This window comes from Vigna angularis, chromosome 4, assembly GCF_016808095.1.
Source record: "Vigna angularis cultivar LongXiaoDou No.4 chromosome 4, ASM1680809v1, whole genome shotgun sequence".
In the NCBI taxonomy this organism is placed as follows: Eukaryota; Viridiplantae; Streptophyta; class Magnoliopsida; order Fabales; family Fabaceae; genus Vigna; species Vigna angularis.
The window spans coordinates 10,659,180-10,685,513 of NC_068973.1; the positions used below are offsets into that span (position 1 = coordinate 10,659,180).

At 33.7% G+C, this 26,334-nt stretch overlaps 1 protein-coding gene across 1 annotated transcript; it reads right to left on the bottom strand.

Annotated features, from left to right (window-relative positions):
- Nucleotides 1-3,166: 3,166 nt before the first annotated feature.
- Nucleotides 3,167-9,447, bottom strand: LOC108329855 (aminoaldehyde dehydrogenase 1, peroxisomal). Its single transcript, XM_017564211.2, has 15 exons — nt 9,281-9,447; nt 8,992-9,134; nt 8,522-8,602; nt 8,282-8,430; nt 8,038-8,130; nt 7,834-7,957; nt 7,653-7,718; nt 7,409-7,475; nt 7,147-7,223; nt 6,817-6,930; nt 4,319-4,396; nt 4,079-4,230; nt 3,913-3,973; nt 3,715-3,821; nt 3,167-3,449 (listed from the first exon to the last, which is right to left on the bottom strand). Exons 1-15 carry the CDS (start codon nt 9,387-9,389, stop codon nt 3,359-3,361), a joined length of 1,512 nt encoding a protein of 503 aa, XP_017419700.2. The 5' UTR covers nt 9,390-9,447; the 3' UTR covers nt 3,167-3,358.
- Between the last annotated feature and the right edge of the window lie 16,887 nt (nt 9,448-26,334).

Consider the following 26,334-nt stretch of genomic DNA (forward strand, 5'->3'; position numbering starts at 1 on the left):
TGGAGATGGCTAGATGCATGTTACATGAGAAGGAGCTACCTAAAACATTTTGGGCAGAAGCTGCTAATACAGCAGTTTACTTGCAAAACCGGCTTCCAACTAAAGCCTTGAAAGACAAAACTCCATTTGAAGCCTGGTATGAATATAAGCCTTCTCTAACCTTATTTAAAGTATTTGGTTGTGTTTGTTTTGCACATGTTCCTCAGGTTAAGCGTGATAAACTTGACAAAAAGGCAATTTCGGGCATCTTTGTGGGATACAGTACAATTTCGAAAGCCTACAAAGTTTATCATCCTCAAACCGGAAAGATGACTATCACTAGAGATGTGCATTTCAATGAAGGGCAGCAATGGGAATGGAAGAATTCACAAAGCACAACTGAATCCTTTCACAATATACAAGATGATCATCCTGGAGAGCAAACCACAGAGTTGTTGCAGAATGAATTGGAAGATGAACCTCCAATTAGGGGCACAAGGCTATTGACTGATATCTATCAAAGATGTAATGTAGCCATTTGTGAACCTGCTAGTTGTCAGGAAGCACTACAACTCCCAAAATGGAAAATTGCAATGGAGGAGGAAATGTCTATGATACAGAAAAACAAAACGTGGGAACTAGTTGACAGGCCTAAAAACAGAAAAGTCATTGGAGTCAAATGGGTTTTCAAAACAAAGCTTAATGCAGATTGCACAATCAACAAATACAAGGCTAGACTAGTCGTTAAAGGGTATGCGCAAATTTTTGGTGTTGATTATTCTGACACTTTTGCTCCTGTGTCTAGATTAGATACAATCAGATTGGTGCTAATTGTAGCTGCGCAAAAGGGCTGGAAAATATTCCAATTAGATGTCAAATCAGCCTTCTTAAATGGAGTTCTAGAAGAAGAAATATATGTGGAGCAACCGGAGGGATTTGTGAAGCATGGTGAAGAAGATAAAGTTTATCTACTTAAAAAGGCCCTATACGGCCTAAAACAAGCACCAAGGGCCTGGTACAGTAGGATAAATGATCACCTATTGAACATAGGCTTCAAAAAAAGCTTATCTGAGTCCACTCTTTATGTGAAACATAAGGGAAATAACCTTCTCATAGTTTCTCTCTATGTTGATGATCTTTTGATGACAGGAGATGACACAAAGCTAGTTGAGGAGTTTAAGCAAGAAATGATGCAAGCCTTTGAAATGACGGATCTTGGTCTCATGTCCTATTTTCTTGGACTTGAGATCAAACAAAGTGAGGATGAAGTCTTTATTTGCCAAAGAAAATATGCAAACGAAATATTGAAGAAATTTCAAATGGAGGAGTGCAAAGAAATTAGCACACCGATGAATCAAAGGGAAAAGTTCACAAAGGAAGATGGAACTGATAAAGTTGATGAAAGATACTTTAGGAGCTTGATTGGATGTCTAATGTATCTCACTGCAACAAGGCCAGACATTCTATTTGCTGTAAGTCTCTTATCTCGGTTTATGCATTGTGCTAGTGAAATGCATTTAAGAGCAGCAAAAAGAATACTGAGATATATAAAAGGCACTGTTGATTATGGTGTTAAATTTAAGAAGTGTAAAGAATTCATGCTGTATGGATTTTCTGATAGTGATTGGGCTGGATCCATTGATGATATGAAAAGTACTTCAGGATATTATTTTAGCCTAGGCTCAGGTTTTTTCTCATGGTGTACAAAGAAGCAAGAGATTGTAGCACAATCTACTACAGAGGCTGAATTCATAGCAGCAACAGCAGCTGTAAATCAAGTTTTATGGCTGAAGAAGATTTTATGTGATTTACATATTCAGCAGAAGAATAAAACTGAAGTTTATATTGACAATCAGGCAGCAATTGCAATTGCAAATAATCCCGTGTGTCATGGAAAAACTAAACATTTCAACATCAAGCTCTATTTTTTGAGGGAGATGCAGCAAAATGGAGAAGTAAACTTAGTTTACTGCAAATCTGAAGATCAATTGGCTGACATGTTTACAAAGCCACTTCCAATCAACAAATTTGAATTCTTAAGAGAAAAGATTGGAATTTGCAGTTCAAAAAACAAGGAGGAGTGTTAAAACTTGTTTTTTTGTAACTGCCTTAATTTATTTCAATTTATTTTAATTTATTAGTTGCTACACTTTAGGAGCAAGTCTCGTTCTTATCTACCATTTCTGGAAACTGCTACTGCTACGTGGTTTCTGAAAACTGCTATTGCTATGTGGGTGCTTTCAATTTTATCATTATAAATGTATTTGAGATATATTGAATAAAAGATTATTTTCCAGAATTAAGGAATACCCCACCATCTTCCTTCTTCATTTTCTCGTTGCCTATGATGATAACCGTAGTCAGTGTAAGTCTACTTATTCAACACCTTGTTAGAAATTGCAAAAATATCACCATATTTTTATAGATTACATTTTTCTTATGATCTTATCCTATACAATATAATTAAATACGATATTTGCACCAATGTGATAATCAGACACTATTGAAAGAGTAATAATCAAGTTCAAAGATGAAATATTCCAAATATTTGAGATAACAAATCTTGATTCAATTTTTTTTTCTGAAAATGAAGAACTTATATCAAAGTGCAGGTAAAAAGTCCATCCAAATATCAATTTTGAAACTTTAAGAAATAAAGTAAATGTATGCAACTACTGAGACAAAGAAGATATTTATTGAAATTGTGCCTAAAATAACTACAAATAGGTATTTTTTATTCAAATTGTTTTTATATTAAGTTGTTTGAATTGTTTTAGTTGTTGAAGATCTAATAATATTTTATGATTTACGAATATTTATCCTAAAAATATGGAATACCATGATATATAATTTATATACTTACTTTCGAACTTTACAAAATCAGGCAATCAATAAAATATAAATCATCTCTCGGGTTAAAAAAACAACAAGTATTAACGTTGGACAAGCGAAAATATTCTTCTGACAACAGCTATATTCTAGATGAAGTTATAAAGAGCCGTGCTTCTTGGAGAGATACCATTTAGCTTTTGCGGAATGTGCAGAGCTAATCTCAACTGTAATTAATGTGTTACCAACCTAAACCTATACTATGCATTGTAGTTTATGGAAAGAACACTTAATTTTGTGGAAAGAATACTGTTCTCTATAATAATTAGAGTTTAACTTAACTAATGCATATAAAAAGTTTGCATTAAAGATAAATATAGATTACTTAGGTGAAACTTCAAAACCAATTAGATCATCAACACAACCCATCACTGACAGAGCCATGAAACAATTTTATTTTACACATTACAATGCTTTCTAAATAAATCATCATCACATATGTGTGTCGCCCAGGCCTTATTTCATGACAGCTTTTAGAACTCCAATTACTTCAGAGCTTTGAAGGAGACTGATACCAGCCCCACTGTTCATCAGATATGTACTTGGTCACTTGCTTCACACTTAAATAGTTCTCTAGACCCCTGAAATAATAAAAAGAAGACCCAGATTCTTAGATGATGATAATACAATCTAAGATATAGCCTAATCAATATTTGTATTTGAGAAATGCACACAAGCAGTAAACTATTCATAAAACAGTTTAATCCAAGCAAATTCCAACTGACAAAGAAAGTGTATTGAAAAGAGTATAAGAGTTTTGGTTTTTTCACATTTCAAAATATAAACTTTGAATGCACTAAAACTGAATTCTACATTTGCTGATTTAGGAAGAAATAAGGGTAATACCATTCTCCTAATTCACGACCAAAGCCACTTCGTTTTATGCCTCCCCATGGGGCTTGAATGAAGCTTGGTTGAGCACAATTTATCCATACAATTCCAGCTTTAATAGCCTGCACAAAAGTAATATAAAGTATACAGCTTTCAAGTAAAGAAAAATACATAAGTTTTGTCTGTTCTATGATAACAAAGGACCAGTCTCACCTGAGATATACGCTCACATCTTTCTAGATCTTTTGACATTACGGCAGACCCTAAGCCGTATCTGCGAAATAATAATTCATAGACAACATTGGTTAACATCTATGGAGAAGTTAAGAAGTTTACATGTGCAACTAATATACAGTTTCCAGAAAAAAAGTCCACTTACTGGGTGTCATTTGCTAGTTCAATAGCTTCTTCCTCGGTACTGAATGTTTTCACAGAGAGTACAGGTCCAAAAACTTCTTCTCTCCAAATTTGCATTGAGGTAGTCACATCACTGATGATGGTTGGTTCAACAAAGTATCCCCTTTTCAAATGCTGCCATAAAATTTGACATTTCAATAATTTCTGTGGACAAATGAAGAACTACAAAACGGGACACACATACAAGAGTGTTTAATCATACCTTTGGACGAGACCCTCCTGTCAAAATTGTTGCACCTTCACTCTTAGCAGTTGAAATGAAATTCAATACCTTTTTGTACTGAATAATATAAACCAAAAGAGTGTATAAACAGTGTCAGGAAAAGCAACCACTGAACTTTTCTTCATATAACCTTGATTACTACTATATACTGCATGCGATGTGACTTGATTGAATAAACACAATCAGAAATTCAGAAATCTATGTTAGAAATAGATTTCAGGATTACTTAACTTCAAACACTATCTTAAACCAAAACGTAATAGGGGGAAGAAATGAAACAAGGTGTGAAAACCAAAAAATTCAAATATCTTTGTTAAAAGCAGAAAGAGGAGTCACTACTAAAAGAAAAGCATAAATTACCGAAGGATTCATATCGACGGCCTTTTGGTCGTCGGTATAGATGATTTACTGAAGGCTTTAGCGACGGTCAATTAAGATGGTTATTACGGACGGCTTATGGCCGTCGGTAAGCGGCAACGAATTTACCGAATGCTTTTGACCGTCGGTATAGGCATGGACTTAATGAAATCAGGAATTGGGATTTCCCGCTTCCATTCTCTCAAAATTTCTGTTCGCAAAAGTAAGGTTCCCCTTTTTTTGATTTCCCTCTTCCATTCTCCCAAAATCTTCAGTTTTCGACCCCTACACTATCGGAAAGGTATTTCTCACTTTTTAGTTATCGTCACGTCATTGACCCAAAATACCTAGATGAACAATATTTCAAAAATCAAAATTTTGAATTTTTCCACATGTTGAGAAATCTGGGCTTGGATAATTTTGTCTGTGATGTTGCACCCTACTACCCTGATTTAGTACGTGTCTTTTATAACAACCTCAGTTTTTCTGATAATGGAACCATTAAGACTGAGTTAAAAAATGTGAAAATGATTATCAAACTCAGCCTATTAGCTTCCATAGCCAACCTCCCCTTTGTTGGCTTGAATTTTGAGGTAAATTAGTTGAGGAATGGGAGGATCAATACAATATGGACGTAGCAAGAGACTTGATTTGTTTGCCATACAAACCCCGTATCGGTAGAATTCTAGTCGGCTCTATGACAGTTGAGGCTAGAATATTACATTATGTTATATGTCGTGTTTTGTTTCCCTTTGTTTCTAACTTTGCATAGGGTACCGAGGAAGATCTACTCTTAATGTGGATTATAATGACGACAAAGCAGATAAACTGGGGTCATCTCTTCCGACATAGGATGAAGAAGACTTTGAGGCAAGACGCTCCTTTACCATATCCATTTTTGGTCACCTAGATCCTGCAACATTTTGAAATTCCATTGGATGATGAAATACCAGGCCCATGTAACAAGCATATGACAATAGCGCACCAAGTCATAGACTCCTTTGGATTTACCCAAAACGCTGACAACAAATGGGTTCACAAAAATTCTCCTCCTCCTCCTCAACGCCATAATGAAGCACGTCCTCAACAAAAACCACCACCACCCCTTCTTCAACAACAAACTTCTTCATTTGATGACGTCATGAGGGGGATCAATGATCTCCGAACATTTGTTGGGGACAACTTCAATACTATGAATGATAGCATGAATGCTAGATTTGAACAACTAGAGCTGAACATGGGTGACCGCTTTGATACAATTGATGCTCGAGTTGAACATCTACAACACGACATTGGGTATTTGCGTCGTCATTTTGGTTCACATGACGGATCTTCTTCATAGATAGATTTCAATTTCATTGTACTTTCGTCTTATTTTATTTTTAGCTTTTGCTTCTGTAATGCATTTTCAATTCAATAAAATAGTTCAAATTTCATTTATGACTTTGCCTTATGCTTTCCATTTGTATTTACATTCAAAAAATTACTCTTCCTAAACAAGCATGTGCTTACAAAAATTAAAATAATTACACATAAATAAGCTACAATGATGGTCAAGAACCAAAAAAACTCTTTCATTCAATCTCAAAAGACTCTGGTAATCGATTACAGCAAGTTTGTAATCGATTACAGCAAGTTTGTAATCGATTACCAGGGAGTTTTTGCCCACTGAACATGCAGGTAATTGATTACAACCATGGTGTAATCGATTACCAGAGTCATTTTTGCCAACCCAAGGAGTTTTAGCCCACTAAACATGCTGGTAATCAATTATAACCATGGTGTAATCGATTACCAGAGTCATTTTTGCCTACAAAGGTGAAGTCGTGCCCCCTACACGACTTTAGCACGTTGTAATCGATTACGATGCTTGGTAATCAATTACAACGGCATAAAGTTGTTTTTGGGGTGCACGACTTCAACCCTGGTAAGAGCTACAGGGTGAAGTCGTGCAGGGGGGCACGACTTCTTCATTGGAAGTCGTCTGCGCTCCCACGACTTGTCTATTTTCGTATTTCAAAATTTTTTGCCTACTTCTATAATATCTCAGGCAAATTTGCCTAGTTTGGTACAAAAACCTAAAATATAACAAATGCAGAAGTGATAGACATTAAACATACCTGTCCTTCACTAACAATAGGGCCTAGCCTGCAGCCTTCTTCCAAGGGATCTGAAATTTTGATGTTTTTGGCCCATTTCACAAGTTTATCCACAAATTCTGTTGCTATACTTTCCTGAAACAGTAAAAATATCTTACTTGATCAATGTTCAAAACTCAGCTAATGTCGTTGCTACAAAGTTTGCAGAAAAATGCTACCACTATCAGAGTATATCTAAACCTTTCAATTTATGCAGTAAAATAAGAAATGTTAGCTAGAAATACTTGTTTGTGAGCAGGAAAATGTGTTAAAGATGAAATGGGCGAATCAAAATCTAACTATTGCACTTACATGCACGATAAGTCGAGATGTTGCACTGCAAATCTGACCATTTGTAAAGAAGCAGCCAAAGATTGTCCATTCAGCAGCTGTTTGAATCAAGAAAAATACAAAAATAAATCTTAGAAGGTGTATGACTCAATTTTCGATTCTGTAATCAGTTCTAGGCACCTAAAGTTTACTCATCTACAAGCAAACAATGAGTTTCACACGAAATATAGTTCCATAATGCAAGAAAACATAGGCTGTCCATAACAAAATAAAAGGCACGTACTCTTGTCAAGGTCAACATCCTCAAAAACAATGATTGGGCTTTTTCCACCAAGCTCTAGAGAAACAGGCTGCCAACAAGAAACCACAAATTTTATATCACATGATCTCACAAAGAAAAGAGAATGAAATACGAAAAGAAAAATCATTTTCTTTCAATATGCATGTTCCTTAGTCTTCTCTAGCTTTTAAAACAGAAGGACAACATGAATTGCACATAATTTGCAGATAACATTGTCACAAAATACCTTGGTCAGCTGTGCTGCAGCTGACATAATCTTGCTCCCAGTTAAAGAGCTTCCAGTAAAGGCAACCTGTTGAAAAATTAAATATCAGCCACAATTCAGCAGTAGCTCGCCAGCACTTTAACAATACTAGCAGGAAATAGAATTAGAATTTAATTCTGCTAATAACTATAAGTGGGTGAACCTTGTCTACATCAGGATGAGATGCCAAAGGAGCACCAGCATCATTTCCTAATCCAGTAACAACATTTAATACCCCTGGAGGAAGGTTCACTTCTCTGCATATTTCAGCCAGCTCCAAACATGTCCTAAAATTGCAAATGGTATGACAGCGTAAGATACCAACATAACAAAAAAATCGAAGTTGCAATAGTTGATTTTAACATACACAGATGCCAATTCAGATGGCTTCAATATTGCAGCACAACCAGCAGCCAGAGCAGGAGCAACTTTCCATGTAGCCATTAAGAGAGGATAGTTCCTAGCACATAACATAAACCACATAATTTCATTAGCTATATTTCAGTTAGGGCCTCATTGAATAGGCAATCTATAAAGAATGTGTAAGCAAGTAAATTATATTGAAAAAAATGCATAACTAGTTAGTGAAGAAACATAAGCTAATCAAATACCATGGAGTAATTAATGCAACAACCCCAATGGGCTCCTTGAGAATATAACTCTTGAAAGTTTCCATAGGGAGGGATACAGGAGCCTTTTGCTTTGCATCCAACCCTTCTGCAAGCTCAGCATAGTAGTTAAAACAAGCAATAACATCATCCTACAAGATAGAATCACATATCCAAATAAGCAAAAAACTCATTGAAACATCAGTTACTGCTTTTTCAATGCAAATAAATGTCACCAATTACCAGGTCTGCCAGTGCTTCCTCTAGTGGTTTTCCGCTATCGATTGCTTCAAGCTTTCCCAGTTCATCCTTTTTCTCCGTTATCTTTGAGAAAGACACACAGTAAGGTGTCAACACATGCGCTTCTGAGTCAGTATCCACGACTTTTATTGACCAATTTATTTTTAAACCCGGAAGTCAGAGACTTTTATTTCTCAAAATACCCAGATGCGCAGTGTTGAACAACATCTTGATTATATCTAAGTAGTTTTGTGAAAATTAAACAAATATAATATATATTATATGTTTTTTTATATTAATATAACATTCTGTTTATCTAGCAGCCAATATTAAAATAAACTTATTCAACAAAAATGTTAATTTGGTTGTTGATGCAACTTGTAACTTCAATGCTTCCCCTCTCTGTTTACAAGTCTGAGAAATGAAAACACATATTTAATCGATTAAAGCAAAAGTTGAATTACAATTACAACCTTTGAAGCGATGGCTCGAAGATAACGAGCACGAACAGAACCAGAAGCTGATGACCAATCTCTGCCTTTGTTCCGGGACAAGGCTCTTTTAGCAGCATCGACAGCAAGGTCAATATCTTCCTTGGTACCGGCAGGGATATCGCCTGAACACCAAATACATCAAGCCACAACTTACAAACAGGAGAGCTTATTTAACTATGCGCGTGCCATGATCATAAACATTAAAACTCCCATGATGTTGGAAATGTTCAGACACAAGTAGTGATAAGGAGAAAAAAGAAAAGGGAACCTATGATGTCTTCGGTCGCGGGATTGATGATCGGAATCCGGTTGTTGTGGACGGGGACTTTCCACTCTCCATCAATGAATAGTTGCCTACTGGGTACTGAGATGGCCATTTTGCTTTTTCTTTTCTTTCTTCTCACTCACTCTCTGCTATGTAATGTATTCTTCTCTTCAATAACATATGTTATATATATACATATAATAAGCGTTAAATATCTCTTAGACACACAAAATTGAATTCCTCCTGTCTTATCACATTGGTTTCATACAATAAAAAGGAATAAATATAATATAATTATTAAATAAAAAAATTGTATATCACATGTGTTTTAAACATTACAAACTAATATTGAAACATGCACGTTTTGAAAAGTAAAAAATTTATTATAATTAAGTTAAAAAGATTATATTTATTATTTTTAAACTTTTTTTATCAAAATATATTAAAGTTAAATTTTGTGTGAAAGTTAAATTATAGAAATATATTAACTCTGTATATAATAATAGGATTGAAACTGCATCTTGTTCTGGTTGATGACTCACCACAGTTCCTTTTCATTTTTATTTTTTCTTGTTCCTTTCGACTTTTGCTTCTTTGTCGGTACCAAAAATTTCATTGACTTCGTACTATCTGCTATTGGTTAGGTTTGGCTTCATTTTACTGTTTGGAAACATGTTGTTTCCACGTTCTGACGTTTAGAGTCACACATCTTAGAACAAACAGCAACGAGATCTTGGAAGCTTGTAATAGTTACTTGTATCTTGTAGTTCATTAATGAAATTGGGCATAACTGTACCTGTCATAATTCTATTCATAATTGACATCCCTCGATAAAAGATAATAATTATGATTATTATAATGTAACCATAAGAGTGCAAAAGAGCATTATGATTATTTTAGATTATGTGTAGAGGTTGTTGATTGTGAATGGCATTATGATTGGCCTACAATAACAAAGAACTACGTTAGGTGATACGAGTGCCCAACAAAATCACCGTCACGTTGTCAGACAATTAATTGAAAGTTGCGTGTGTATATAACATCTCATCTCTCATAACGTGCCATAACTTTTGCACAACTTCTAAAGTTAATTAAACACGGAAGCTAAAATCTGCAATGCAAAATGTTTATAAAGCTATTCTATGTGTAGTGTGCATGTTGTGTCGCTTTCGTTGCACATTCATTGGTATCCACATGTTGTAAATTATTTTAGTTTTATAATAATGTTTTAAATTATAATTTAAGTTGCAATATATAGGGCACTGAGAAAATAATAAAATACATTCAGATTTGAAAGAAATATTTTTTAAGTTATTAGAAATATTGCGTCAAATCGTCATATAACTAGTCTTTTGAGTTATGTGTTACGTGGATATGTTTTTATTATTTATTTTTAAATAGAAATAAAAAAGTTAGGTTTGATGAGCGAATTTGTTCAGCTCATTTATTTTGATCATTCCGTTTGATGAGTTTTTTTATTTTATTAATTTGGTTATTCAGTATAGTTTGATAAAACCAATCAGTTTGTCTATTTCAAACATTTCGACCATTCCATCAGTTCATCCATCTCATCTAATTTGACTATCTCGTCACTCCGTCCATTTAATTCAACTCGTTAATTTGTTTATCCTGTCAGTTCGTACATCATAGACATCTCATTCCGTCAGTTCATCCCGATCATTCCACCAATCTCAGTCATCCAATCAGTTTGGCCCATGCATTCCTTCCCTTTCATCCCGCTCATCCTCATCATTCTCGCCATAACATCAGCTCAACCATCACGTCAATCATGGCCATGAAGGTCAGCTCAACCAAATCAGTCATGACGACCATCCAATCAGTCTAATCCATTCCATCAATCTTAGTCAACATGCCCGTCCAACCTATCCCCTAACATGTGGAGTGAAGTTTTTTATAATTGTATTTCATTTTCTTAAGTTATTTTCAATTGGGTGCTTAGCTTTGCTAAATTTGTGACTATTTTTCAAACTTCATGAGCTTTGTCAATATAAAAAAGTAAAACTACTACAAGGAGATGTTGAAGATGTTTCTGTTGCCACTTAATAGTTCAAGTTTTGCCTCTCAAGACATTGATTCCCCAATTCTTGTCGTCAACGCCTGAGTGGCTAAAAGGGTTGTTAATGTTTGAGGGACTAATTCCCCTATGATCAAGGTTGCTCCTTTGAAGACAATTCTCGTAACCAAATATGATCGATGAGACGAGGACAAAATAAAAGAAAGTTGCAACGTCATGGCAAAAAATCCTCTTCAACTCGATCTCCCAAACAAATTCATCAGGGTGATGGTGGGACCTCGACTCCCTTAGTTGGGGGAATTTTGGGAACCGAGCTCCGACTTGGTGATAAGATTTATTTCAACCTTAATGGTGTTGAGAAATAAATGTACAAGGGCATATATCAATTAGAGGTTGTTGATGGCCTAACCGAGTTGAGTGTTTGGGTTGCATTATTGAGTCGAAAGGTGATCCCTAAGGTAGACCCATTAGTTGTTTCTTGTTGGGGGAGGAGTTTGCTGAGTTACATAAGGATTTGGAAGTTTCCTTGAAGGCCAAATCTACCTTAGCTCCTAGGTGAAGGATGTCGTTGATGTTCATGATGGTTCCTTGGTTTCCATCTTATGCTTTCATCTCTTCCTCATGTTTCCTCCTCAAAGCCTTCATTGGATCCATGTTGCTTTCCACCTTTTCTACTACTACGTTGCTTGTCATGTTCCTTGTGATTACCATGAGAATAGAAAAGTGCTTGATCATGTCTATGGTGGGCGCCAAAATGTTTCTTCAAGACCGGTCGAGCACATACTCTACGTTTCAGTCTTCAAATGATGTAAATCTTTAGTCTTTAGTCTTGTCGACCGTCTAAACTGCTTAGGGTGTACTTGTAGAAACTCTAATGCTTAAGTCAGTATGTGTCCAAGTACATTTTGTATTGAATGTTGTAATTAATTGAACCTAACCACCTTACTCTTGGATCTTGTATTTATACTACTTATAATGTGCCTTTATTTATCACTAACCTAATTGTGACCTAATCATTCTTTAATGTTGTTTATGGAGTTGATTTGTGATCTATCTTGGTTAAATCATACTTAAGTTAATTAATTATTTTGAATTGTCAATTGTGTTCGACCAATCAATCATTCCTATCATGGACGATGCACCAGAATAATCGACCTTATGTTGGTCAATTGTCTTATAATGTTTGACCAGAAGGTTCATACTTTACAATTATAATAAAAAATAATGTGATTTGTTAAAATTCTCTTGTATCGATTAAATAGTTTTTAATTTTGGATGGTTAATATATGTTTATATAATCTAGATTTAAAGTTTTAATATTTTTAAAATTATAATATTTTTATTTAATAAAACTCATATGAGTATATTATTTGTTGGAAAGTTTGAAGAATTAAGGTGGTAAAGTAGTGTTCAATCAAAATAAACTTGAAAATAATATGAAGAAAAAAAGGAATGAAAGAAAAATAATTAAAACTGGGATTATGAGTAGCAAAACGGTTCATCAACCTATTTTTACTTGACCTGTCAAAAACAAGTCAGATTGAGCTTGTCTACTAAAGGAAAATGAGTTAAATTTTGTAACTTAAGCTACGAAAGGGTAGGCTGGTCCGCTACTTTTTATTTTTTGATTTGAAAATGTGTAGAGTTTTTTAGTTTTTTGTTTTTAAAATTTGTTTATATGTATATAAATAAATAAATATTAAAATTATATTTAATCATACAAATATTTTTTAATATTTTAATTGATTAATATTTTTAATTGGATAATTAAAATAATTATTATATTTACATGTTAAATTACTCTTATAATTAATAACTAGTTTATAAGTGTTAATGACTTAAGTTATATACTATTGCATATTTTCATCTAAAGGAATTAATATACAATGATCAATCTCTAAAATTATATTTTATTTTAATTTTTAATTAAAAAAGGGTCAACGACTAGATTTTCCCGCCTGAATTTTGGCCCACCAAAATTGACAGACTTAAAATAACAACTGGCCCATCCCGTTTTTGGCAGGTTGGGTGGGCCGTGACCCACTTTGCCAACCCTAATTGGGATTGTCTTTATTAAGAAGACTACGATTGGTTATAAGAAAGGAAAGGGATGAGCACATAACATTGAAGAGGAAGAAAATACAACAACAAAAAGGAAATGTTATAGATGTAACATGTGCTTAACACACCTACAACTACCCTGTCACACCCTATACCTTCATCACACAGACTTTGTCTTTTTCTCATTCTTCAACACCAAGAATTATAAATTATTAATAGTAATTAAACCTATATATATATATATATATTTTTTTTTTTCATCTTAAAACATGAATTTATTTATTTGTGTTGACATTGTTTTCTCACTCGTAGATATTTCTATTTTTTCATGTTGGCCAATATTGCCACTCATAATCTCTTGTGGTTCCTCATAATTTCACTCAAAATCTCTACCACGCAATTAGATTGAACTGGTAGAATGAATTACACCCAATTAAGGGAATTTCTTCATGCACCACATAATTTCAAATTGCACCCCATGGAATAATGAAATGATTCATTTGTCTTTATCTTCTCCATTGCTTCTTCTTACACTAGTTGTATACCCCCTATGAATGAAGTTCCATCCCCGTGACAGCTTCTCATTCTGCAAGTGTAATTTCTCTCACAAATTTCATCAAAACCAACAAATTCTTTTTCCAATCACTTCTCCTTCATACTGAAACAATGTATTCGAAATATATCTTTTATTTTATATTTTAAAATGAACAACAAAATTGTGTTTTAAATTATACGTTCTAAGATATAAAAATATTTATTAAATGTGAGATTAATCCGTATCCAAATTACACATCTAAAACTGAAACTGAAATTGAAAAATTCTAAATCATAAAGTAATAGTAAACCCTAACCTAAATCACACGACACAAGTCTTTACCTAATCTCTATGGTGAACACCGTATCATCTTACTTACCTTCACTAGATAAACTACATTTCCTTTACAAATAATCTCGTTTTGTACTGAAAATAATACAAGACGAAATTTCCATATTAATAATACTTCCTTAGCAACTATGTTGGACTGACTAATATTAAGCTATTTCGAGTATTCGCATGTTATCTCCTATGAACTATACCAAATCCCAATTGATTCAATTCATATTCATTTCTAACGAATGTAAACTTGTATTTTAAAAACAGCAAGCAATATAATTTATTTATAAAATCAAGCGCAATCGTGACATTAAAATGTATAGATGACATCTTTATTATGATTAACTTATATTAACTAAATTAAAACGCATAATTATATCATAAATTCTACGCATTACAATTCATGACTAAACAATTAAATTAATATGATTCACAGAAATTGTAAATCAAAAGTAATTTACGTATTCAATTTGAGTATTTTGATTTAATTATATGAATCAACGTAACTTCTTCCAAAATACTGTCAATTGAAAATAAAATCAGTGGATTCATGACAACCTTGTGGTCAAAGGAAGTATGAGAAGACTGGTAGAAGAGGATGTTTGATCTGAAAACAAGAAAAAGCAGGAATTTGAAGGTTGTGAACAATAGCAGGAACGTTAGGAGTGGAATTGAAGCGAAAGGGAGAAAGAATATTAACATAAAAAAGAATAAAAGATTGATTATTCAGAAAAGTATACAATCCAACGAATCCAGCAAACCCAAAACAGAAGAAAGATGATATCTATATCCATCAATGGTACAAAGTAAACCCATGTTTACCCAATCTAATAATATCTCAGCAATAAGGAAATAAAAAAAAACATGTACAAGGAACGAAAATTAATGTTTCTGGGTGGTTTTGTGGTACTTGGTCTTTATCCATTGGAGGCCAACGGAGGTACCCTCCTTCAGCTTCTTGACGCCATTCGATGCCACTGCCTTCGTCTTCCCGAGAGCGTTGTTGTTGCTTTTCTTCTTAGATTCGTTGGACCCACTGATTGGATCAGGCCCGTTATCCCACTGGTCGGCCCAAGATGATTCATAGGAAGCCATTTCTTGAAGGAGCAGAGAGTTGAGAGGTATGGTTTGGTTTTGAGAATGGAGAAATTGTGAAGGCTTGAATGCGTTTTTATAGGAGGAGTTGAAGTTCTAGAAGTTGGAAAAAAAGAATCGACCGAGTCGTAAAGCAAGGATTATGCTTATGTTTTCAAGTGGACTTTCGCACACGAAACCGCATATGCAAGAAAACTCGTTTTCCCATTGGTTCTCCGCTGGAACCTTCTGGAAACCGTGGATTTGTCTGAATGTGTGCTATCTATCTACTTCGTGTTACGACGCGTGCGCTTACGGATCAGTGCAACCGGGCGCTTTTTTTAATCTCTCTAACACGTGTTTCCAAAAGTACTTTTTATATTACTAAAAATTTATGAAAAAAAAAATTGAGGTGTACAATATATTTCTGACTTGTCAATTGATACTGGAACGGTAAATCTTAATAAAATAGTTAGAATTTTTCACATTAAGTTGAATGGTTAAAAGTATATTAATGTCAACTATTAAGATAAACCCCCATCAAAAAATCATTATGGTTAAAGGAATTAATTAAGATTTTTTACATTGGAAGACCTTTAACAAATATAACAGATGAATAGAAATTAAATTTAAAGATAAAAAAGTGAATAATTGTATGTTGGAAAAGAGACGATTTGAAATAGGTTGATGTTCATCATAAGGTTCGAGCCTATACTTCTTTTAATCTTATGATAACGATAAAAAACATGACGAGTAATATAGTTGTGGACGAAATATCTAACAACCAAATGAACCCTGTAGAGATGATAAAGAATTTGTAGAAACAAATAGATGGTATGCAGCGTAAATATTATGAATAATCGAGAAACCTCCATATTAAAACCTAGCTATGTGGAACAAAGTGTTAGGAACCCTTTGTCTTATACATCAACTCTTCTAATATCAACCAAACAATACGATGAACTTGACTAAATTGTTCAAAATTACAGTTTCGAGACAAGTAAGAATCACTCGTTCGTTAGGATAAGAAACATGATCAAAATTCTCCTATTCAATATAAGAATTATGGAAATGCCTTATCATTTTAATAAATTTGAATTAATAAAAAGTATATAATATGAGTGCCCGATCAGTCATGAACTGAGCGGTCAATAAGCCTATGAGTCTCGCATGAGCCGATCGGTGAACTAATTGTAGAGTTAACACAAAAAATAATTACAATAACCCTACCTTATATCATTACCGTTTGAGTCATAATTAGGCCAACACTAATAAGAAGTTCATCCTAAAATCTATAAATATAAACATTTAGGTAGTTGGTTACTTTTACTAAACATTTATTGCAAGCACTTTCAGACAAATATTAACTTTAGTATTGAATGCTTCCAAAATATAATCATCGATTCAATTCAAGATTCGAGATAGAACTTTGATTTGAATTCGAAAATTAGAATCCCTTGTTAAAATAAACTTGACATCAACTCATAATCCAAAAAAATAAAATAATGGAAAGTCAAAATTTATCATTTCAATATGTTTGAATTAATAAAAAGGTATACATATTGCATAACATAAAGGTGAAACGATATGGTTGGCGTGTGGTTTAGTGGGATTCCTAGCACCACCTTGGACTAGTTGCACTTTTATTGATTCCGCGGTTCATGAATGGAAGGTGATGTGAAAGAGCTGAAGAGAGGATTATTTGAGTGAGCTATGGGAAAAGTTTATGCTTTCCTAGCTTTCTTTTATTCAAAACCAAAAGCCGACTTTCGAGAAAAAAAAAAAGAAGTAAAGTTTATCTGCACTTATTAAGTTTGTTCTTAAGATACGTTCATTTTTTAAAAAATTATTCAAATTTACACAACCACATATATGTATTTTCTTTTCCACTGTAAGTAATTAATATAATTCAAAAAATTATTAAATATAAATAAATAGTCATTTAAAATGATAAAATTATAATATAATTATTTTAATTTTAAAAAATGGTTAAATTTAAGTAAACAATTATTTAAGAGATAAAAAAAATTAATTTATAAAAATAAGATTACAAAAACATTTATACAGAAAAAGAGAGAATGCTGTTTATTGATAGCATAAATAAACTCATATATATATATATATATATATATATATATATATATATATATATATATATATATTTATTGTTTAAATGTTTACAGTTCGGTTATCAAAAAATTGCGAATAATAATTGTCAAGTTTTCTTTCATTGTTTTTTTAAAATTAGATTAGGATTTAATTTTACGAGAACTGGATTCCGCGTTTTAAATTCTACTTATTACAAATCTAGAAACTTTCAAATAAATTCTTAATAATTTTTTATAATTTATTAAGTTTTCATATATTTGAAACTTTTCAACTGAGTAACTGTTAATTGTTGCTTTTGTTAACTAGTTGATGTAACTATCAATGAGGTGGTGATTTTTTTTATCTCATGAGCTTGCTTATCTTTTGCCATGTATAATTTTATAATATTATAATTTTGTAATTTTATAATTTTCAAAAATTTTAACATTGAAATATTTTGATGATAAAAAATTTAAATTATAAATAAAATTTTGGATTAAATATGTTTTTAATTTTTCAACTCTATAATGTGATTTTAGATTTAGTCTTTCTCTCAAACTTGGATATACTCTGATTCTTGTTTTCAACAAAACCATAATTTTTCCACCAAGACCTAAAACCTTAGACCCTCTCTCACAATCACCACCACCTCCGCTTCTCTTTATCCTCAATTAGGAAGATCAGTTCTTTTCTCCCTCTCTCCGCCACCGAACCTCCTCTCTCTTCTCTCTCCTCCTCCCACCTGAAAAAGTGCCGCTATGCCGGCATCTCATAGAAACAGAGTCCCTAACCCACAGACCCGTGAAATCAAGGTTCTGCAATTGTCGCAACCTGTTCTTCATCATTCTCCTTCTTCCTCGCAAACTCTTGACATTGTGGTCTCTTCCCTTTCCTCCAAGCCCTAAACCCTAGTTTGCAGATTCGTGCACCGCTCTAACCTCTTCCCTTCGTCCACTCACCTTCTTCCAAAGATGAGGTCGTTCGATCGCGCTTTTCACGTGCATGGGGAAGTTGCAGAGTGCGGTGTCGCCAGTGACGCCTTAGGCAGGGAGGAGGTGCACCATCGTGTTTGGTTTGGTGACGCTACCAGAGATGCACGAAAGATGTTCGATACAATGCCTGAGAGAATGTCAGTTATTTATGCATTTTAATATTTGTTTTAATGCAATTATGCAGATTAAATAAAAGGGTCAGTTTTTGACCGGGTCTTTAGGAAGAGATAGCTAAAATTTAGCTTTTGAAACCTCCCACATTTAGTGGGCAGTTCAGTTGTTTTCTTTTGTGTGCCACGGTGATAATTTCACCTATAAAGATGTATTCTTTTTCAGTTTTTAATAACAGAGAGAGTATCACATTCAGAAAACAATTTGTTACTTACTTGTGTTCACAATTTGGTATCAGAGCTCCTTCACAGGGGCCTGAACCAGAAAGTTACGTGTGAGAGAAACTGAAACACCTAGAAAGAGAGAGAACACTAAGTTGTGAGTGTTGAAAGAAATCAACTTAGAGATGGCTGAAACAGTGAAGTACATTCAACCAGCTATTCCAAAATTTAATGGTCATTATGAACATTGGGCCAAGTTGATGGAAAATTTCTTACGTTCCAATGAATATTGGGACTTAGTGGAAAAAGGTATTGATGTGGTACCAGACACAAAAGAAGCCTCAGAATATGATCTCAAAAGGATGGAAGTACAGTAGCTCAAGGACTTAAAGATCAAAAATTATCTCTATCAAGCAATTGATAGGGAAATTTTGGACACCATCTTAAATGACGAAACATCCAAGGATATATGGGATTCCATGAAGCAAAAATTTCAGGGGTCAACAAGGGTGAAAAGAGCTCAACTACAAGCTCTACGCAAGGATTTTGAGACTTTGCAGATGAAGGAAGGAGAATCAGTAAACTCCTATTTTGCACGCACCTTGAAAATAGCCAAAAGCATGAAGGCAGTTGGAGAAACCATGAAAGAAAACGTGATAACTACAAAAATCTTGCGATCCATGACAATCAAATTCAACTACGTGGTATGTTCCATTGAAGAATCCAATAATATGGATATGATGACTATAGATGAATTGCAAAGTAGCTTATTAGTACATGAGCAAAGAATGATGTTGTCAGTTGAAGAGGAACAAGTTATGCAGACTGTGGTTGAAGATAGAAACAGCGGAAGAGGTAGAGGAAGAGGAAGAGGAAGAGGATCCTTTCGAGGTAGAGGAAGGGGCAGACAAATGTTTAATAAAGCTGATGTAGAATGCTTCAAATGTCACAGATTTGGACACTTCCAGTATGAATGCCCTATGTGGGAAAGGAAAGCTAATTATGCAAAAATGGAAGATAAAGAAAAACAAGAGGATGAGCTCTTATTAGTGGCTATTGTTGAGAGCAAAGAAGGAGGGGATGAGTGGTTTCTTGACTCAGGTTGCAGCAATCACATGAGTGGTAATAAGGAGTGGTTCTCAGAATTGGATGAGAGTTTCCGACACAAGGTAAAATTGGGAAATAACACTCGTATAGCAGTAATGGGGAAAGGAAGTGTGTGGTTGATGGTGAAAGGTGTTGTTCATGTTGTTTCTCATGTATACTATGTTCCTGAACTCAAAAATAATTTATTGAGTCTCGGATAGCTGCAAGATAAGGGTTTGAGCATAAATATTCAGAATAACAGGTGCAATGTTGTTCATCCGGAGAAGGGGCAAATTATGGAGATTCAAATGAGTGCAAATAGAATGTTTGTTTTGACAGCAAAGGTAGCAACAACATGCTTCCAAGCAAATGTGGAGGATAAGTCTCAACTATGGCATAATAGACTTGGACATTTAAGCTATGATGGCTTAAAATTGCTTCACTCTAAGAAAATGGTGACAAGGCTGTCTTCAATTACCACTCCTCAAAGTCTCTGTACACACTGTCTAGCAGGAAAACAACACCGAAAATCTATGTATAAGAAAAGTCAATGGAGAGCTTCTAAGAGACTGCATCTGATTCATGCAGATTTATGTGGGCCCATTCAACCAATATCAAAGAGTAATAAAAAATATTTTCTAAGTTTTATTGATGATTTATCACGTAAAACTTGGGTATATTTTTTGGGTGAGAAATCTGAAGCTTTTTCTTTCTTTAAAAGCTTTAAGGCAATGGTTGAAAACGAAACTGGAGAAAATATTATATGTTTGAGGACAGATAGGGGAGGTGAATTTTCTTCAAAAGTTTTTGATGATTTTTGTAGAAATCATGGAATAAGGAGGCAATTAACTGCTGCATATACTCCCCAGCAGAATGGAGTTGCTGAAAGGAAGAATAGAACCATTATGAATATGGTTCGTGCAACCTTGAATGGAAGGCATGTACCTAAAGTTTTCTGGCCAGAAGCAACAAAATGGTGTGTTTATATTCTGAACAGGAGCCCAACAGCAGCAGTAAAAGATAAAACTCCTAAAGAAGTTTGGAGTGGAGTGAAGCCTTCTGTAGATTACTTTCGAGTCTTTGGTTGTCTGGCCCATGTTCACACACCTGATCAACAACGAATTAAACTTGATGACAAGAGTAAACAATGTGTTTTATTTGGGGTCAGCGATGAATCAAAAGCATACAGGCTGTATGATCCAGTCAACAAAAAAATTGTAATTAGCAAGGATGTAATATTTGAAGAGCATAAGGGCTGGAATTGGGAATATAACAAAGCAGAGAATCAACAAAATATTGTTGAATGGGAGAAACATGATGAAAATAGCTCTCGTATACAACTTGACACACCAAACAGTGAGGAACTGCAACAAACAGAGTCACAAAACACTGCTGAAACATATTCCAGAGTTGACACATCAGACAGTGAAGAAATGCAACAAGCAGAGTCACAAAATACTGCTGAAACAAATTATAGGATTGAGTCTTATAATCCAGTACTTGAGACTCCATTTGAAGGGAGGGCTAGAAGGCAATGCAAAAAACCTGTTTGGATGGTAGATTATGAAGAAGGAGAAGAATTGTCTGATGATGATACAAGGGCAATGCTTACAACAGTAATTGATCCAGAAAGTTTTGAAGAATCTGTCAAGAGTAAGAAATGGCGTAATGCAATGGAAAAGGAGATGGAAGCCATAGAAAAAAATGAAACGTAAGAATTAATTGAGATGCCAAAAGAAGTGAAGCCAATTGGAGTCAAATGGGTATACAAGACCAAGCTCAAGGAGAATGGAGATATTGACAAATACAAAGCAAGGCTAGTAGCAAAAGGATATGCACAACATTATGGAGTGGATTATACAGAGGTATTTGCACCTATTGCCAAACTAGACACTATTCGTATAATTCTTTCATTGGTTGCATAAAATGGATGGATCATATTTCAATTGGATGTGAAAAGTGCATTTCTTCACGGAGAGCTTAAGGAAGAAATTTATGTACAACAACCGATTGGGTTTATAAAGAAGGGAGAAGAAGATAAAGTATACAAGCTAAGAAAGGCACTATATGGACTCAAACAGGCACCAAGAGCATGGTACAACAAAATAGAAGGATATTTTCTACAAAATGGCTTTGAAAGATGTTTTTGTGAACATACATTGTTTACAAAGTCAGCCGAAGGAGGTAAAATTTTAATTGTGAGTATATGTGGATGATCTAATTTATACTGGAAATGATATAAAGATGTGTGATGACTTTAAAAATTCCATGATGTTGGAATTTGACATGACTAACTTAGGGAAGATGAGATATTTTCTTGGAGTTGAAATTCTGCAAAATACACATGGAATTTTCATGTGTCAAAGAAAGTATGCTCAGGAGGTTTTATCTCGATTTGGTATGCTGAACTGCAATGCCGTCAAAAATCCAATTGTACCGGGAACAAAATTGTCTAGGAATGATGCAGGGGCCAAGGTGGATGCTACTTTGTTCAAGCAAGTAGTTGGAAGTCTCATGTATTTGACTGCTACTAGACCAGATTTAATGTTTGTTGTCAGTTTAATCAGTAGATTCATGGCTAACCCCACAGAAACCCACTGGTCTGCAGCCAAACGAATTCTAAGATACTTGAAGGGGACTACTGAATTTGGAATTCTCTACAAAAAGGGAGAAAAATTGACACTGGTTGCCTATACTGACAGTGACTTTGCTGGAGATATAGATGATAGAAAAAGCACATCTGGATCTGTTTTCATGTTAGGAACTGGAGCTATTTCATGGTCCTTCAAGAAGCAGCCAATTGTAACTCTTTCTACAACAGAGTCAGAGTATGTAGCTGCTGCAACAAGTGCATGCCAATGTATTTGGATTAAGAGAATATTGGAGGCTGTTGGTTTTAAAGATCATAAACAAGTTATGGTTCTATGTGATAGCAGTTCAGCTATTAAATTATCTGAAAACCCAGTGTTTCATGGTAGGAGTAAACATATTGATGTTAGATTTCATTTCTTATGAGATATTGTCAAAGAAGGGAAAATCAAGCTACACTATTGGTGTACTCAGAATCAAGTAGCTGATATAATGACAAAGCCACTCAAACTAGAGCAGTTCGTGAAATTCAGAAGCATGCTAGGACTAATTGAAGCATCAAAAATAAACTAAATGACTTATTTGAGTATTTAGCTTAAGGGAGAGATTGTCAGTTATTTATGCATTTTAATATTTGTTTTAATGCAATTATGCAGATTAAATAAAAGGGTCAGTTTTTGACCGGGTCTTTAGGAAGAGATAGCTAAAATTTAGCTTTTGTAACCTCTCACATTTAGTGGGCAATTCAGTTGTTTTCTTTTGTGTGCCACGGTGATAATTTCACCTATAAAGATGTATTCTTTTTCAGTTTTTAATAACGGAGAGAGTATCACATTCAGAAAACAATTTGTTACTTACTTGTGTTCATATAGAAATGTTGTGACTTAGAATTATGGATGCATGGTTGACCTCTTGGGAAGAACAGGGAGATTAGAGATGAACCTGGCGGTTAATATATATTGTGGTTAAGTTGCAGCAGTTAAGTGTTTCTTGAATTGTAAAACAAAGATTGGAGGTGAATCAGGCGGGAAAATGAATGGGCTGGAAAAAAGATGAAGAATAGGAAAAATGAGGAGTGAAGAGACTTACATATCGACGCGAAAGAAGTCGAGAAGGTGTGTTGTCTTCGTCTTGTTTGTTGTCCAGATGGCTGCATCGGAGCAACTTCTTAATGCAATCAGAGAACAATGTTTGCAATGATACAAGGAATTCAAAGTGATGAATTTGTTGAATTACGTTTTGGGAGCATAATAAACATAAATTTGGACCAGAAAACATTCAGAGAAATAAGGGATTTCGTGTATGTCAGTACCTTCCTGCTTCTCAAAGAGCCCTGATAAACAAGAAAATGATGACCTCAAAAAATTCAATAAAGGAAGCTTCTATTTGATAAATCAAACATAAGTCATGCTTAATCCTATATTTTTTTGTATCTAATTAGTACCTTGATATGGAAAACATATATTTGATAACGAAGTTACATACTAAATTTGAGACGAAACGTTTCATTCATGATAACAAATGAATATTAATTAAGAATCACTGCATATTGGTAAATAAGAATTGAGTGACATTCTTATTTCCCAAGCTAAAATCAAATCATTTTTCTTTATTCGAACAAGTATTAATGTGGTATAATTTGGGATTGGATGCAGCCAATTGCTACTGAGTTTTCCAAGAAGCATATTCCTGAAACAGTGAAACAGATATTTCTTTGGAACACAAGGAAAATTTTGGAGAGGTATACTCGATTTATAACAGGGTGAGGAAGATTCGTTCATGATATCAGATTTATGAGGAGTGTCACTTGCATATTTGAATTTGGAAGATTAAAACCATTTGAGATTTTGTGCACCAAAATTGTTTTAAAAATCAGTTTGAATTCAGTCTTTGAGTAGGCTGCAAGAGGTTGTTGTATCATAATTTGCTCAAAAATTTAAAATTAACAATTTCTGATTTTATTCTTAGTTTTCATTATCCTTTTATGGACAGTTATTGGTTTTTGAGTTAATCTTTGTTGGTGAACAACCCTGTTACACATTCCATATCAGGTAAATTGCTTAATTAGCCACAATGCTAGAGTTTAGTAGAAAAAATGGTTCTAAACTCTACGCAAGGTCTTATTTTAAGTTTTCACTCTCTACACAGTATTATTGGCACCATGAAACTGCAAAAATTTGTGCATGTACAGATAATAATGAAATTCCAAAAGCTATAGCTAAAAAATTAAGATTATCAACAATAGCTATAATCGTGTAACAAAGAACAAATTACCCACAAATTGATTCACACAAGGTCCTCAACATAACAAAAAGACATTTTATTCTACCGGAAATATTTTGGTGACGTAATCAGATATTTCTAAATTTGGTGGAATTAGCCACACAAAAAATTTAGTTACAAAGACAATTGCAAAAACAATAGAATACTTCTGCAATGAAGTAAAACACATGGAAGCCAGAAAGAAATATGGCTAAAAAATGTGAAGCTTCTTTATCCTGAGTTTTCTTTCTCCCCTCTTCCCTTTGATTTTGCAAATTCATATCCTTCCAGAAGTTGCTATCCATATTCAATTAAAACAAAGGGTTGCAAACTCATTTTTCTTTTCCCCAATTTCTTGGTCCTTGCTCGCGGACCACCTAATCTTGGGAAAAAAAGGATTTCTTTGCAATTGTGGTTTTGGTGGTGACGAGAATCTAGAACCTTGACTCGTGGGTGGCGCTGAGTGAAGAGCTAGTGATTCTAGTTGTTCGGAGAAGGCGGCAGCGCTGTGGAGGTGTGATCTAGGCAGGGCTTCTTCCTCACGAAACGCAGGAAGAGTTTCTTCCTCTTCCGCCAGGATACAAAGCAATGTAAGAAAGGAAACATGTAATCAAACACGTGGGAAAGGTTTGAAAGGAAATGTGTCATCACATGTGGTGAGGAGTTAGTCACCTCAACTTATTTTTAACGCCGTTGGTTTTGGAGGACGAAAAATTATTTCCTTAAAAACAAAGATCAAAGTGTATCAAAATTTGAAAGAGAGACGAAAAATAAAATAGCTTGATAGTTGAGGGACTAAAAAATATTTAACCCTAAAATTTCTAATAAGTAAAGTTTATTAAGTTATATCTCTAAATCTCATTTCTTAATTTTCTCTCTACTTTTTTTATACCTTTGACCTCAATTTTTATGTTTTTAAGTAATAATGAAACCTACTTTTTCTTCTGACCATTTCCTTTGCTTTTTTCTCATAGTAATATGGTCTTTAAGGTTACATTTATTTGGTTTAATTCTTTTTTTCTCTCTTATTTTTCTTTTCACCACCATCCAATCAAAGCATGTGGGATACTTAACCTTAAATACAAATAAAACAAATTTATACTTATATTAAGAAAATAAATTAATAATTTAATTTTTATTCATTGTATCTATGGAATACTTTTTTTCTTAAAGTATCTTCACTAAAATTTAATATAAAAAATAAAAAATAATTAAAAATGGTATCTCAATTAATTATAAGATAGCTTTGGAAATATATTATTAAATAATATAAATAATATTTTAAATATCCTTATAAGAAATAACAACTCAATTAATTATAAAATATTTTAATATGATACTATAGATATATAAAAAAAGTTGAAGTTTATTTATAATTAAATTCACCAGACATTTTTTTTTCTTATAATTAAATTCACCACATTTTATTTTCCCTTTCGAGAAGTTACTATTTAGTAGTTGACCTATTTTATATTGGTTTTGATAAATTTCTATGCTATGCCTATTCAAGTTTTATAATTTATAAAAAAAAATATTAGTAATATTCAATTACATGTAATATAAATATTGGTTAGCACTATGATGGTGGGAAATAACGCAGTAACTTCTTTTTAAGAATAAACGTGCAATTGATATGCTCATGTGCTTAATATAGATTTTTGAAA

Bases quoted from the DNA above. Each gene is read 5' to 3' on its own strand.
- LOC108329855 (XM_017564211.2), bottom strand. From the start codon at position 9,389: ATGGCCATCTCAGTACCCAGTAGGCAACTATTCATTGATGGAGAGTGG. The intron at 7,224-7,408 runs GTACGTGCCTTT...TGATTCAAACAG, and splicing joins GGATGTTGACCTTGACAAGA to CTGCTGAATGGACAATCTTT. The intron at 4,397-6,816 runs GTATGTTTAATG...TATATTATTCAG, and splicing joins CTATTGTTAGTGAAGGACAG to TACAAAAAGGTATTGAATTT.